At 57.6% G+C, this 14,823-nt stretch overlaps 1 protein-coding gene and 1 long non-coding RNA gene across 2 annotated transcripts; both read left to right on the top strand.

The window, feature by feature from the left end:
* The first annotated feature begins 688 nt into the window (after positions 1-688).
* Positions 689-8,590, top strand: LOC135405211 (one cut domain family member 2-like). Its single transcript, XM_064639893.1, has 2 exons — positions 689-1,893; positions 8,051-8,590. Exons 1-2 carry the CDS (start codon positions 744-746, stop codon positions 8,335-8,337), a joined length of 1,437 nt encoding a protein of 478 aa, XP_064495963.1. The 5' UTR covers positions 689-743; the 3' UTR covers positions 8,338-8,590.
* A 405-nt stretch (positions 8,591-8,995) lies between these two features.
* LOC135405214 (uncharacterized) lies at positions 8,996-11,193 on the top strand. The gene is made up of 2 exons (XR_010425802.1): positions 8,996-9,929; positions 10,805-11,193. It is a non-coding gene; the product is annotated as an uncharacterized LOC135405214 (long non-coding RNA).
* Positions 11,194-14,823: the final 3,630 nt, after the last annotated feature.

The raw sequence follows: 14,823 nt of genomic DNA, 5'->3' as shown, positions 1-14,823 counted from the left end.
CAGCAGGGAACGGGGTGATGCGCGTCCGTCGCGCTGTCACCGAGCCCGTTGCTGCCACAATAACCGGTAGCCAATAGCAGCGATCGGCACCGGGGCTGCGGGACCGGGGGCTGCGGGTCTGGGAGATGCGGGACCGGGGCTGCGGGGCGCGGGGCCACGTGCCGGGAGGAGCCGCGGTGCCGGTGCCGGTGCCCCGCCGGGGCTCTCCCGGTGCCGGTGCCCCGCCGGGGCTCTCCCGGTGCCGGTGCCGGTGCCGGGGCTCTCCCGGTGCCGGTGCCCCGCCGGGGCTCTCCCGGTGCCGGTGCCGGTGCCCCGCCGGGGCTCTCCCGGTGCCGGTGCCCCGCCGGGGCTCTCCCGGTGCCGGTGCCCCGCCGGGGCTCTCCCGGTGCTGCCCGCGCCGCCACAAAGGGGCCGCGCAGCTTTAAGGGCCGCGCGGGGCCCGGCGCGAGGCCCCGCCCCCCCGGGCCGCCCCGCGGGCCCATTGGCCTCCCCGCCCCGCGGCCCCGCCCCCCGCGGCCCCGCCCCGCCCCCTCGGTGCGCGCCGGCCCGGCCCCGGGGCGCGGCCGGGGCGGGGCGGCCCGAGCAGCGCCCGCCGCCCGCAGACGGCGGCGGCGGCGGCGAGGCGAGGACATGGCGCGGGGCCGGCGCGGCGGGCCCGGCTGAGCCGCCGCTGCTGCTGCCCGCGGGGGGCCGGCGGGGCGCGGGCGGCCCCGGGCCGCGGCGGCCGCCGCCCCGATGAGCGGATGAGGAGCGGGCGCGGCGGCCGGCGGTGCCTGGGCGGGGAGCCGGGTGCGTGCGCCATGAACCCCGAGTTGGCGATGGAGCCGCTGGGCAGCCTGCACGGGGCGGCGGGGCACGAGCCGGAGCTGATGGGCAGCCCCAGCCCGCACCACGGCGGACGCGGCGCGGGGCCGCTCCGGGTACCGCCCCCGCCGCCGCCGCCGCCGCCGCCGCCGCCGCACCAGGAGCTGCCCCCCGCCGCCCGGCCCGCCATGGTGCCCAGCATGGCCTCGCTGCTGGACGGCGCCGCCGAGTACCGGCCCGAGCTGTCCATCCCGCTGCACCACGCCATGAGCGTGCCCTGCGAGGCCTCGCCGCCCGGCATGGGCATGAGCGGCACCTACACCACGCTGACGCCGCTCCAGCCCCTGCCGCCCATCTCCGCCGTCTCCGACAAGTTCCACCACCCGCACGCCCACCCGCACGCCCACCACCACCACCACCACCACCACCAGCGCCTGCCGAGCGGCGCCGGCGGCGGCTTCGCGCTGATGCGGGACGAGCGCGGGCTGCCGGCCGTGAACAGCCTGTACGGGCCCTACAAGGAGGTGCCGGCCGTGGGGCAGAGCCTCTCGCCGCTGGGCAACGGGCTGGGCCCGCTGCCGGGCGCCCAGCAGGGCCTGCACGGCTACGGCCCGCCGGGCCCCGACAAGATGCTGAGCCCCAACTTCGAGGCGCACGCGGCGATGCTGGCGCGGGGGGAGCAGCCGCTGCCCCGCGGGCTCGGGACGCCCCCGGCCATGCTGCCGCCGCTGAACGGCGCGCACCACCCCGCGCCCCCCGGCCCGCCGCCCCCGCACGGCCCCGCGCTGCCCCCCGGCCGCGACCGCCCGCCCCCCGCCAACGGCCCGCAGGGCAGCGGCGCGGGGCAGCTGGAGGAGATCAACACCAAGGAGGTGGCACAAAGGATCACGGCCGAGCTGAAGCGCTACAGCATCCCCCAGGCCATCTTCGCCCAGCGGGTGCTGTGCCGCTCCCAGGGGACCCTCTCGGACTTGCTGCGGAACCCCAAGCCTTGGAGTAAACTCAAGTCCGGCCGGGAGACGTTCCGCAGGATGTGGAAGTGGCTGCAGGAGCCGGAGTTCCAGAGGATGTCGGCCCTGCGGCTCGCAGGTAGGTGCGGGCAGCGCAGCGCGACCCTCCCAGCCCAGCGCCGCCCGGACGGCCCCGCAGCGCCGGCCCCGGCCTGGCCGCGTCCCCGCTCCGCCGTGACCCCGGGGCTGTGCGGGCCCGGCCGGTCCCCCCTCCCGGAGCGCCGACCCCGCGCAGCCCGGCCCGGGCCGGCGGAGCCGTGCGGGGCTCGGGGCCGGCGAAGGGACAGCTCCGCTGCCGGCGCTGCTCTCCAGGGCCCGGTGCTGAAGGTGCGCTCTCCGCCGGCATCCCTCCCGCCGCTCCCAGCGCCGCGGGGCAGGCCGGGCGGGGGACCCGCGTCCCGGGGCAGGCGGGGCTGCGAGCAGGGGGGCCGGCCCCGCACACCCCGCACACCCCGCACATCCCGCAGCCCGGCCCGGCCGCATTGTCCGCGGCGGCCGCGCGGGCTCCCCCTGGCGCGGGCACGGGGAGGCGCAGCCCCCATTGTTCTGCGGGGGCCGGGGGGGGCGGCGGGCAGGGACCCCCGGCACTGACCCCCGGCACTGACCCCCGGCACTGACCCCCGGCACTGACCCCCAGGACTGACCCCCCCGGTAGCGCCCGCCCGGGGCAGAGCGGGGGAGGCGCGGGGAGCGCTGTCCCCTCAGCGCGGTGGGTGCCCGGGGGTGGCCGCCGCTCGCCCCCCGGGCGGCAGTTCCGCACCGGGAGCCGTGGATGTGGATGTACAGGCGCGGGGGACAGAGCGCAGCGCGGGGAGGATGACAGAGACGAAATGCGGGGCTGTTTGTGCCGCCGAGCCCGTCCTTCTTTCCTTCCGAGCGGATCGATCCCCGCGCGTCCGCGCTCCCCCGTGGGCGGGCGGCTGAGGGGACACGGGGGTCTCTGCAGTGGGGGAGCGGGGCAGCAGGGGCGGGATGCGGCGGAGCTGGGGGACGAGGAGCCGCGAATGATGACGGATGGCCGAAATCCCCGCCCGACCCCTCGCCCGGAGCGCTGCGGGTCAAACACCCGCGGCCTGGGGCGGCCAGAAGCCCCTCGGAGGGTGCTCGGGCTTTGCCCGAGAGGGAGAGGGATGCGAATCCCTCCTCGGCTCCAAGGAGGGATCTGCAACCCCCGGGGGGCGGCTGTGACAGGAGCGTCAGGGGGACAGAAGGGGTTTGGGGTTTTTCGGTGGTGTCGCCTTCGCAAACAAACGCGTATCCAGAGGGAAATCGATGCGGGTAATGTTTGGAAGATTAAAAGAGCATTAATGTTGGCAACGGGAGCATCAACGCGTGGACCCAGTTTTCATTGATCTGGAACCTGAGCCGGCTCGTTTCCAGTAACGCTGCTGGTGCTTTTCCTTCCCAGCACCGGGCCCGGGTGGGGGTTCCCCTACAGAGAGGGCAGAAAATCAGGAATGGCAGCTACACGCGGAGTTTTGTGCCTGTATCATTCCGGATCTCCCCTTTCCCGGTCCCCCCGAATGCCTTTGCATCCAGGAGCAAAGTCTGGAGAGAGCTCGGGCGCTGAGTGGGCACGGATTCCCCGCGGAGTGGGAAAGACCTTTGCAAATTACCTTTCCCTTCAGGAAATCGATTATTTTAATTTCCTTTTATTACCACGTGTGAATAAGCGGCTCCGTTGCCTCGGCGCTCCCTTTACTCGCTTGCTTAAATCCCTCTGAGCACGGGGAAAAAGCCTGAAGTGTTTCAGACTTTTGAAAAACAAACCAAAAAAAACCCCTCACCAGCTCTCTGCCCCGTCACTCCTGAAAATTTTTCCCCAATGGGACTAAAATCTGCTGTCCTGGGAGGGAAATCCCCCTCTCCCTGTGGGAGGTGGAGCAGAGGGGTGTGCTTAGCATTTCTTCTTATTACAGAAGATCGCGTTGTTTATCCTATTCTGCTCTGATCTAATTTAATCTCGTTATTTCTGCGCTCGGGGGTCTTTCAGACTCCCTCGCCGGGGGTTTCTGGGCGGGAACAGGCGGTCCCGCGCGGCTCTGGAGCTCCGGGGGGCTCCCATTTTGGGGTCCTGCTGCGGCTGCAGGCGGGGGAGGCGTCCAGTGCCCCCCGGGGCAGGGACGGAGGGCTTTGGGGGGGCTCGGACAAACGCGAAACAAATGTTCGGACCCGCCCGGGGGGGAACGGCGGCACCGTCAGCACCACGGAGAGCGCAGGAGAGGGACGGAGGGACGGAGGGATGGAGGGCAGGCAGGAGGAGGTGCTGTGGACAGTGGGCCACCCGTCCTCTCCGCCTCTTTGTGCCTCACCGACACTCCGTGCCCCGCGTTTTCAGGCTCTGCGTCTGAAGCTACGGCTAAAAATTAAGTCATAGTAACATCTGTATCAAGCCTGTTATCCATCTATACATATATCTCTATATACAAAAGTATTTCTTAGTGCTGGGCTAAATATACAGGTACCTAAAGGTTCTTTGAAAGGTGCTTAGTGGCTTGAAATATGGGTGCTCCCTTTGGCTATAGATTAGTGGTTGTGTCTGAGCAATCCATGCAGTAAATTGCGGCGCCGGGTGATTAATTAGATTTCCCACGTAGCCACTTTCCCAAAATAATATCCTGGCCCAGCTTTTTTTCTTTTTTTTTTTTTGGTTCCACATCGTTTCTGGAAGCGTTTCTGCCCTGCAGAAATTCGAATCCTGTTTTTGTGCTTTACCAGTGCCTTGATTATTTCATAAAGTTAAATCTGAGCACATTTGTCATTAAATGCACTCCTGTATTTTTTCCCTCTCCTTTGTTAAGCAAAACCCAGTGAACTGATCACCATGTCTTACTCATTCTGAAGCTGTTCTTCACTATTTTTTTTTTTCCCAGCATCTTGTTTTTTCCTGTATCTCTTGCCTGTCACCACTCGACCTGAAATATCCCAAACTCAAATATTCCTCTGCAGATGAAAACCTCTCACTTTTATTCGTGGAGAGGAATGCACAAAGGGAGAAGCACTTTTGCCCAAAGGATTATTTTCCAGTGGCTGGTGCTGGTCCTTCCCTGGCTCTTCGGAGGGGCGTTTTGGCTCAGCCCTGTGGCCCCAGGTGCTCCTCCTCAGCTCTCCTCCCTGGTGTTATCCACAAAATCTTGTCCTGGATGTTCCTGCCGTGTGCCAGCTGCGAGGGGCTGTCCCTTCCCTCCCAATTAGACGTGGCTGGGGGATGAGAAGCTTCCTGCAGGAACCTGTTCCGAGGCTCCAAAGGCAGCAGAGCCCTCTCATCAGAGCAGCTTCAGAGTGAGCCCGGGCTCTGCAGGGCCACAGAGGATGGAGCTCAGAGGCAAAGCAGGGCTGCAAAGCACTGCAGACATCACTGGTCCTGACGGGAATCTCCAGGGATGGGGATTTCCCAGCCTAGCCAGGGCTTACAGGTACAAAAAAAATCCTTAATGGCTCGCCTTAATCTCACTTTTTGTCTTTTAAATCCTTGGCTTCTCATCTTATCCCCACTAGACACAGCAAAAAGGAAGGCTCCCCTCCTTCTGCAGGCAGGCTGTTTGTATTTAAGGCTCCCATCTTGTCTCCTGCCTTCCCTGGAAAAAGCCCATCCTACTCGGGGGATGAATATGCAGGGAAAGCTTATTCAGATAATACAGCTCTTTTTTTCCAAGCTAAAAGATTTTGTATCCAGCTCTATCAATCTTGCAGGCTTTTGCATAAAAGGCTTCTCTGATTTACAGAGGGCTTTTGCAGGCAGAAATCATCCCAAATAGACTGATCTCAAATGGGTTGGGTGATAAGATCAGCCAGACAAGTCGCTGATGGCAGATAGAAATGCAATCAAAAAAAGACACTGGAGTGTTTTGGGGTTGTTTGGGGGTTTTTTGAGCTGTAAAATCCAACTGCTCCATTGTGAAAGAAGGGACTCAAACCGCTGGTAAACGCTGCACAAAGGAATTATTAGACAAGCCCACGGAGGCTGGCAGGTTCCCAAAACACAAATTGTCTCCGAGCCCAAAATATCTCTCGGTGAGAGGGAACATATTTATGAGCAGCGGTGATTTTCCAGCAGTTCTCATCCCCCCATAATGGGCAGCGGGGCAGGGCCCTGGGCCCAGGCATTAAGCTTTGGCAAAGGAGCAGGAAATCTTCCTCCTGGAGCTTCCCCACACCTGCTTCTCCCCGTGCCCACCCCGACAATGTGATTATTTGCATCTTCATTCCGATTGTTCCTTGTTCCATAATGATTTTGTACACAGTGGAGTACTTAACCTAATTTGTATTGATCCCAATCACTCTCCTTCGTGCATACTTAATTCAGAGAGGTAATCAAATTGATTTCTGAGGCCCGGTTTTTAAGAGATTGGAGCAACAGGGATATACAGGGGGGGGGTTTGCTTTAAGTGAATCACGGCCAAAGAAAAACATTTCAAATCCTTGGGAAACGTTTGGATGGTCATTTCATTGTGCTCAGTATTACCAGGGTAATTACATTTCCCTCACATGGAGTTCCCTCTGAAATGGGATTGAGGAGCAGCTTTATTTCCATCAGGCAGATAACTGGGTTTCAGTGACTCGGCACCCCCGTGGAACCACAGACGGGGGATCAATAGTCACAGCTCATCCTCGGGAGCCGTGGGGAGAGGACTCACTGCTGGATTAAGGGAATATTGCTCTCGGCTTGGCTCCTGCTTAACACCTGCTCTTTCCAAGTCACTTCGGCCAGCGGAGTAAAAACATCCCAAACCAGAAAGTCCCGGGAGCTGGTTTGTTGCCACGTCCAGTATCCCGGCCCCGCGAGTGGCTCCTCTTCTCCCTGCCTCATTCCCAGGGCCCCTAGATATTTTTCAGGGTTTCTGGCTGTTTGGAATGCATGAGGCTGTATTGTTTCTGTGTCCCTCCACCCTTAAAACCTTCCCCTTTCTTCCCGGAAAACCTCCTGATTTTATGAGAGTGCTCCCCCTGTTTTTCTCTGCCCGGGCTCAGCGTTGGCCTTCGCGGGGCCCTTTTCGAGAGCAAACCCAACAGTTCAAGGCAAGTATTTACTGAATGCATGGAAAAGCACATCCCTCTGCATTATTTATGACCAGATACCAATAACTGGAAAACGCAGAGGAGCTCTGGACATAAATTAGTGATGGGAGGAAACACTCCACTCGTCCCAGTGTCCCGGAACCTTTTAGAAGCTGCAGCAAAGCTGCTGGTGCTGGGGACATCCCCACGTGGATTCTGGACACATGGCAAAGGAAACCCAGCCTCAGACAGGCAGCAGGATGTTAGAGGAGCAGTCAGAGAGCCCACATTCCTGCCTCCTGATGCCTTTGGGCTGATGAGCTCTGGAGACCCGACTCTGGCCACTGGGACACCTCCAGCGTGTCCAGGCAGGAGCATCCCTGCTGCTCCCTGTTCCCACAGCTCCCAGTCGGAGTCCCTGTGCCCCTGTGCCTGCCCAGCTCCGGCCTGACTTTGGGTTAATCACAGCCATTTCCACTGTCTGAGTCCTACCTCTGGGCCAGGTTCATCTCACATTCCAGACCTGCAGAATTATTTAACAGGGCTGCTCCGAGCCCGCCCCCTTATCAATTCTCCGGGCCTGTTCTGTGCCGGCGCGTTCCCCGGCCGTGTCAACATATGGATTTTCTCCCCGTGCCCGGCGCAGGGCTATTTTTACGTGTGGGTGGTATTGCTTTCAGCACTGGCTGTTCTCTCCCTGCTAATAAATACAGGGAGCTATTAATACGGAGGTTTTTAGGAGCCATTAGCAGCGCTCGGCGCGGCCACGGGCTGGCACTGCCGCCCTGCCTGACCCGAGCTCTCGCCAGGCTTCACCCCGGGGACATACCCCGGGAAGGGGGACAGGAGATGGGAGCAGTGCCCCGGGGGGTGGTGGCACTGCAGAAGCCAGGCTGGAGGGGAAGGACCAAGGGGAGGTGGTGCCAGAGCCCCACCCTGGAAGGCTGAGCCGGGCCGTGGCAGTTTGTGCTGGCAGACGGGGGTTTGCCCTTGGTGGTCACCCAGAGCTTTGACCAGGGTTTGCTTTGGGGTGTTTAAAGGGATAAAACTCACGTGTTATTCCTGGCTGCTGGGAGGTTTTTGGGATGGGAGTGCGAATGCAGCCCCCTGGATTTCCCCGGGAGCCCTCAGGTCCCCCGTGCCGGAGCGGCGCCGGCTCAGCCAGTGTCACACCCCCCGGGTGGGTCTGTGGGTCCCACCCTGACACTTTCTCTCTGTCTCTGCCCACCCCTCCCCAGCCTGCAAACGCAAAGAGCAAGAGCCCAACAAGGAGCGGAACAACTCCCAGAAGAAATCCCGCCTGGTGTTCACGGACCTGCAGCGCCGAACGCTCTTCGCCATCTTCAAGGAGAACAAGCGCCCCTCCAAGGAGATGCAGATCACCATCTCCCAGCAGCTGGGCCTGGAGCTCACCACCGTCAGCAACTTCTTCATGAACGCCCGCCGGCGCAGCCTGGAGAAGTGGCAGGACGACCTGAGCTCCGGGGGCTCCTCCTCGGCCCCCGGCGGCTGCCCCAAGGCCTGAGGGGCACGGCCGGCGCGGCGCAGCGCGGCAGAGAGAGCGGCTTGGCTTCCCGCGGGGCCCTCCACCCGTGACTTCTAAAGCACAATCCTCCCACGACCACCCCAGCCCGGCCGTCCCCGAGGACGTTCCTACGGCTCCCCGTCGGTCCCAGCAGGCGCCGGTTCCACGTCCACCTCCCCCCGGACAACGCAGAGCTCAGGACAGGCGAGGCAGGTCTGAAACGCGGGGCAGCCGTTCCCGAGGCGGGTTTCTCCTGAGCTCCCGACCCGGTGCCTGCCGTGTGCTGGCCACACCGCCCCGCCAGAACAGAGCACAAAGCCTGGCACTAAAGAACCCCCCAGACCCCGGTTTGAAACTCAGGCGTGGTTTTTGTTTTTAAAGGAGAAAAAGAAAGCTCGAATTTTACGTTTTCCTTCGTTTCCTTAGTTTTAACTCAACCAGCTGGTTCTTGGATCAGAGCAATTCAGTTCCCTCGAGCTCAGAGTATCAAGCACAAAGCCGTAGCTACAGCCCGGGGCTCCCCGGGGCCGTGCCAGCTGCGGCCCGACACCCCGGGAGCGCCGCGGAGACCGCAGGAGCCCCAAGCACAGCTGGCAGCTCCTCCCAAGGTCTGTGTTTGCACCTCAGGCACACTCAGGAGGTCGATGGAACTGCGAACACAACGTTTCCAAAGATCTGGATTTTTTTAAGTCATTCTTACACCCTTTTTGGTTTCCCGGAATCTGGTTTCTCCTCGGCAACGTCCTCGTTACCGAAACCTTTTTAGCGTTCCAGGCGTTTCTGTTCGTTCTTTTCGGTGCTTTATGGTACTTTCAAGCAGGAAAAACCCCCCAGAAACGAGCCCTCCGGGTGCCACCGACCGTTTCAGACGTGCCGCATCGACCCCCCACTGCGTCCCCCCCGTTCCTTCTCCCCGCCCGCCGCCCGGGCCGGCGGGAACACAGCACACCAAAGAGACAGGATTTCTGCAAGCCAAAGATGTTTTAACCCGCCATTTCTCCTCGCCATGGCTGGTGCGGGCGGTCGGGCGGCGCCGGGGAGGCCCCCCGAGCTCCCAGCCCTCTCTCGGCCGCGGCCGCCCCGCGAGCGGTGACCGAGCGCGGCCGCGGCTCTTTAAAGAGACACTTGAGACTTTTTTTATGTGCTACTTAATCGAAACCAAAGAAACGTTTTTTCTGCACCTACTTCTTCTGCAACAAACTGTTCCATGGAAAGATAAAATAAAAATTAAAAAAACAAAACAATAAAAAACCAACGACAAGGAAGCGCGTCAGGAAGCAAACGAGTCCCACACTGTGTTTTACAGACACCTCGGACGTTTTCGGAAGCAGATCTCGAAGAAAGGGTTGACCAAGAACGAGAACAAAGCAAAGCCAGTCCAATTGCTGCTTCATTTGACAACTCCAGTCCTCCTAAAGTTGAAGATTGTCTTTAATTTGTGCCTATGCAGTTTTTTCAAAGAGAACAAGGAACAGAGCAACCGAAACCTCAACAGCTACAATACCAAAGATGAGGATTCTCACGACTTGTGTTTCAGTTTGTTTTCTCCTCTTGCACGACTAATGCACACACCCCCACTGGTCTCTGGACAGGTAACACTTCTGAGTCTTTGTGCAACCCAAAGGGTGGGGTTATTTGTTCCCCCTGTTTCTGCCCCCGAGAGCTGCACGGACTCCGAGTGCAAGATGTTGGGATACTGGTACGTCTCCTCCCTCCAGGAAAAACCTGTGGGGTGGGGGTGACCTGTGTGTCCAGAGCTGTGAACAGCCCCCCTCCTGCACGTGACAGCAGCTGAGAACCCTCCACCCTTCCCCAAGGGTTCATTCCCACCCAGGTGTCCATCCAACCAGCCCCTCCACGTGCATTCCCACCCAGTGTCCATCCAACCAGCCCCTCCACGTGCATTCCCACCCAGTGTCCATCCAACCAGCCCCTCCACGTGCATTCCCACCCGAGGGACACCTCCCCTGGAGGCTTCTTATTCCTGCCCAGAGTTCCTCCCAACACCCTAACAAAGGAAATCTGGGTCAGTTACAAAACTATTTACAAATTTCTTCCGCGATTATTTACAAATTCCTCCTCGGTGCAATCACCAACGGTGACAGTGTTTGTTTAGGGCTGGGTAACAAACACCACCACGAGGCTTCTCTGGGCTGGGCAACAATCACAGACCATTTTCATCCCCAAATCCGGCTGCATTTTTTATCCCTGCCCCTCTCGTGGCCCCTCCTGTGACATCTCCCATCTCACTGCCCCCCTCCTGGCTTTTATGTAGCAGCTCCCTCAGAGGAGGAGCGTTGGAACCCAGGACCGTGGGGGGAGATCCCCGTGGGGGTGAGCAGAGTCCGTGCCCTATTCTGCCCTAATCCCAACTCCAGCAGACAAATCCCGATTCTGTGCCCTCTATTTATGGATCTCTAGAGCTGTGTAATGTAACTTGTTGCTTTATTTATCCTGCCACGAAAAGACTGGTGTGCACAGAGAGCATCCCAGCATCTCCCGGCCCGGGAACTTGGAGTTACAATGTGGGCACAGCCCAGATGAATTCAACTTTCAAGAAATTATTGCTTTAACTGCCCCCGAAGGAACAAGGAATGTGCTCCATGACTTCGGTTGAATAGCTTTATTCTGGATCTCTCTCACCTACAGCTGAACCCAAAGACCTGAGAAGGACCCAACCAGCAAACCTCGCTCCCCCCTGCCCGAGGGAAGGGGGATCCCAGCCCTGCAGGAGGGAAGGGGGATCCCCCCTCCCCGAGGAAGACACGGTAACAACACAAGCTGGCTTCGGACACAGCCAGTGCTTTCCTTGCTTGTCACAGTTCCTGAGTGGTTTTGAGACATGGGGAAACTTTCTACTTGGCCTCCTTTGTATTTATGAAGGGGAATTTTTATTGCTTAGATTTTTTTAAAAAGGCAAAGCTTAAAATGGTTTTTTTTTTCCAGACACCTGTGGGTTTTGACCCGCTATAGTACCTATCAATAATGTAATTTATTTAATTTAGTCTTAGGGCAGGTCCTGAGATCTCTGCTCAGTCTGAGTTGCATTTGAGCTTTTCAATTCAGTGGGAGCTTTGCCTGAGTGCAGACTGCAGGGTCAGGCTCCCATGCTGGCTATTTGCAACTATTTAATTCCCTCATTTATGAACTCATTTGGGATTAATTCTGCTTATTTATCCATCTGACTGTTGTAGCGCATCAGAGATGTGAAGCCTGTCAGCAAATCCACTGAAGAGTTGGTGTTGCTCCCTAGAGCAGCCAGGTTCTGCTGCACAGGGAAAAACAACTCACTCCATGAAGCAGGAGTCCAGTTTTAATTCCCTCTTTTAATTAATTTTACTTGTTTAAGCATCAAAGTTTAAGTTATTTAAGTTAATCCGACTGGGAAGGGCGACGTACCTTTATTATGGCACACGAAGCCTTCATAATATAACTAATTTATTTAACTTATTCATTTAACTTATTCATTTAACTTATTCATTTAACTTATTCATCACTGCCCCAGGATGCCCCTGTAGAGTTTTTTATTTTTTGATTTAGAATTACCTCTGAAGCACTCCAGCTGGTCTCCTGTAAGAGCAGCAGAGCGAACTTGGAGGACAAGCAATGAATGCTCAAACCTGAAACTGTGTGTTCGGAAAAAAACAGTTTAAAAAAGAAAAAAAAAAAAAAAAAAAAGACACTGGGATACTTTGCCTGAACTTTGTGGCTTCTTAAAGCTTAAGCTGGGGGTAAAATAATCCATGCCAAGCAAAAAGAGAGAAACCCTTAAACTAGCTGCTTCCAAGAATGAACTTCTGTGTGTGGAAAAAAAAAAGAGAAAAAGGAAAAAAAAAAAAGGAAAAAAAGAAAAAAAAACCCACAAAAAAAAAACCTTTGTATTTCTAGTGAGAACCAAAGAGGCTACCTCACTGACTTTTCCATTTGTAATTTTAATCGTGTTGATGATACCAAAGATACCAAAGATTTCTTTCTCTGTGCGGTCTGCATCCTGCTTGTGCTCTCTGACAGCTCCCCCTCCGCTCTCCCCCGCCCTCAGTAACGTTCAGCTGAGCCCAGACTCCCAAAGAAACGCTTCCCTGGAAGCTGCCAGTTCTGGTGATGCCCTTTTCTGTGTTCCCTCTGCCTTCAGAGACTGTGCCCATGCCAGGCTGTGCTGCCCTGGGGGTGAATCCAGGCTGTGCCCTCAGACATTCCCTGGGGAAAGGCTCTGCAGGTGCCCCCGAGCCACTGGGGGGGGGCATTTGCAGCAGCAATTAGCACCACTAATTATTATTTTCCTGCTTGAGCAGAGCCCGTGGGCTGCTCTGGGGGCACCGTGCCCAGCGGGCTGCGCAGACCCAGGGGCTGCTCCCTCCTCCTCACCTCTGCTCGTTGTTTACAATCGCAGTTTTCACATAAAAATCAATTAATTACTTTTCTCGAGCCCGCAATGAGGCGAGGCTACATTAAGCTCCATTAGCCTCACGTTCCTGGGTGATCATTTCCAGGCTGGGCGGGGAATTAGCGGTGCCCTTCGGCACCCGGGGCTCGCAGCCTGGTTTGTGCCACCGAACCAACACCCCCCTGGGCTCTGCTCGCTCTGTGCCCCTGGGCTTCCCCCCCAGAGCCCAGCCCGGGCTGCAGGGCCTTTCCCTAAGGGATGTGCCTGAGCCGTGCCCTCGGATTACGCCCCGCTTTAATTAAGCACCGCCTTTTATTTGGGGCTTCTTTCGGGCTTCGGGGCTGCGCTGGAAGCGCTGGGACGTGACAAGTGTGCTTTTCTCTCCCTCCCTCCCTCTCCGTGCCCCTTCACCACAAAGCTATAATGATTCTCAGGATGCCTTCGGGGCGGGGGGAGCCGCCGTTGCCGGTGCCCCCGGGCACAGCCCGTCCCCAGGGCCGGTCCCGCGGCCCCCGCCAGGCTCAGCCCCGCTCGCAGAGCGCCGTTACCACGGGACGAGTGCCTTGCTTGAACCAAAGCAACCGCGTGGTTTTGCCGGTCTAGAAACCTCTCTGTGCTTTTTTTTTTTGTTTTTTTGGCTTTTTTATTCTTCTTCCTGTGAATACCTCAGCTTAACTGGGCCGCCGGATCGTACCCGGCGGGCTTTGTACTGTGGTGCTTTGCAACGCAGCCCTGCAAAGAACAGACTCCTGAAAATACCAAAGGCTCTCCTCCTCCTCCTCCTCCTCCCTCTCTCTCTCTCTCAATCCCTCTCTCCACGGTTCCAAAGCTTTATTACGACCCGGGCACGTTGGCAAGGCAGACCGTGCAATCCCTGACCGAGTTTTCTCAGATATACCTCATAGAGAGTAGCTGTTTAGAGTAACGTTATTAGAGCGTCCACGTGAGGAATTATTCGCCGTTTCTTTTTCGGTAACTGTGATTTAACAAAAAAAAAAAAACCACAAAAAAAAAAAAGAGAAGAAAAAAGCTTTATACGTTTTAGGTTGTGCTTTTTGTACTTAGACGGAGAAGGTGCGCTTAAAAATGTACGTCGAGTCTTTCTTCCCCTTTTCTTTTGTTGTTATGGATCGGGGGGGGGGGGGAAAGTTGCAGAATGAGCCCAAAGTTTACAGTTTCATATTTTGCTGAAGGAACAATCTGTGTTCATTTGCTCTGTCGGGGGAGGGAGGGGGGGGGGAGAAATAAAAAAAAAGGAAAAAAAAGAAAAACGAGGCAAAAAAAAAAAAAGGATTATTTTCTACATTTGTGCTACTTGGTCTGAAGAGCTGATTGTCCTGTGTGACGGTGTAGTATTATAATGATAATTATAATTAGCAACTGCCAATCAGCGCTCCCATGTTTATGCATGAGGCAAACCCTTAGCAGTGTGATGCATCGTGGTTCTTAATGGCAACTTCTTCCTTTGGGTTTGGGACTGAGGTCTTTCTGTTGATGGTGTTTATTTATGCATGGAGCCTGTTACAGTTGTGTTGGCGTTGGCCCTGGGAAAACACGCCCCGTGGGGGTCAGGACTGCTCCTCCCTCAGCCCCTCTGCCCCGGGGTCAGAGGTGTTTGCTGAGGTGCTTTACACCCCTTTGCTTTGTCCCCGTGTCACATTCAGGCTCGAGCCCCCCCCAGTTTCCAGCTGGGCTGTGTTTTCCCTCCGGGTCCAGCTCCCGGGTCCCCCTGGCCATAAAGCCAAACCAACTGCCCCCTCCACTTCACCCTGTGTGGAAGAGCGTGGCCCGGGGAGGGGGAGAGCCACAGCCTTCTGTCAGTAGAGTGTTTATATCGTCTGTCATGAAGGGTATTTTAGAGATGTGCTTTCATTAGTGCAAAGAGACATTTTTTCCTTTGGCCTTACTGGGTAGGTTGTGGTGCTCAATGAAAGCTGTGTAATATAGTCGGGGTTCTTGCCCTTCCCTTATCTCTCTGCCAAAGACAGTCACTCGCGGCTACAGGAGCTTTGAACAGGGGGTTTTTGTCAGACAGTTGATGATTGTACGAGCGGTTCATCCTCCCGAAATCTTCCTCACCGCCAGGAAAAACCCACACCTGC

Source organism: Pseudopipra pipra, chromosome W (genome assembly GCF_036250125.1).
Source record: "Pseudopipra pipra isolate bDixPip1 chromosome W, bDixPip1.hap1, whole genome shotgun sequence".
NCBI lineage: Eukaryota > Metazoa > Chordata > Aves > Passeriformes > Pipridae > Pseudopipra > Pseudopipra pipra.
Note: the sequence above shows the minus strand (reverse complement) of the source record. Positions and strands in the feature narration are given on the sequence as shown.

Coding starts and splice junctions, on each gene's coding strand:
- LOC135405211 (XM_064639893.1), top strand. CDS start 744: ATGAGGAGCGGGCGCGGCGGCCGGCGGTGCCTGGGCGGGGAGCCGGGT. Junction 1,894..8,050: donor GTCGGCCCTGCGGCTCGCAG/GTAGGTGCGGGC, acceptor ACCCCTCCCCAG/CCTGCAAACGCAAAGAGCAA.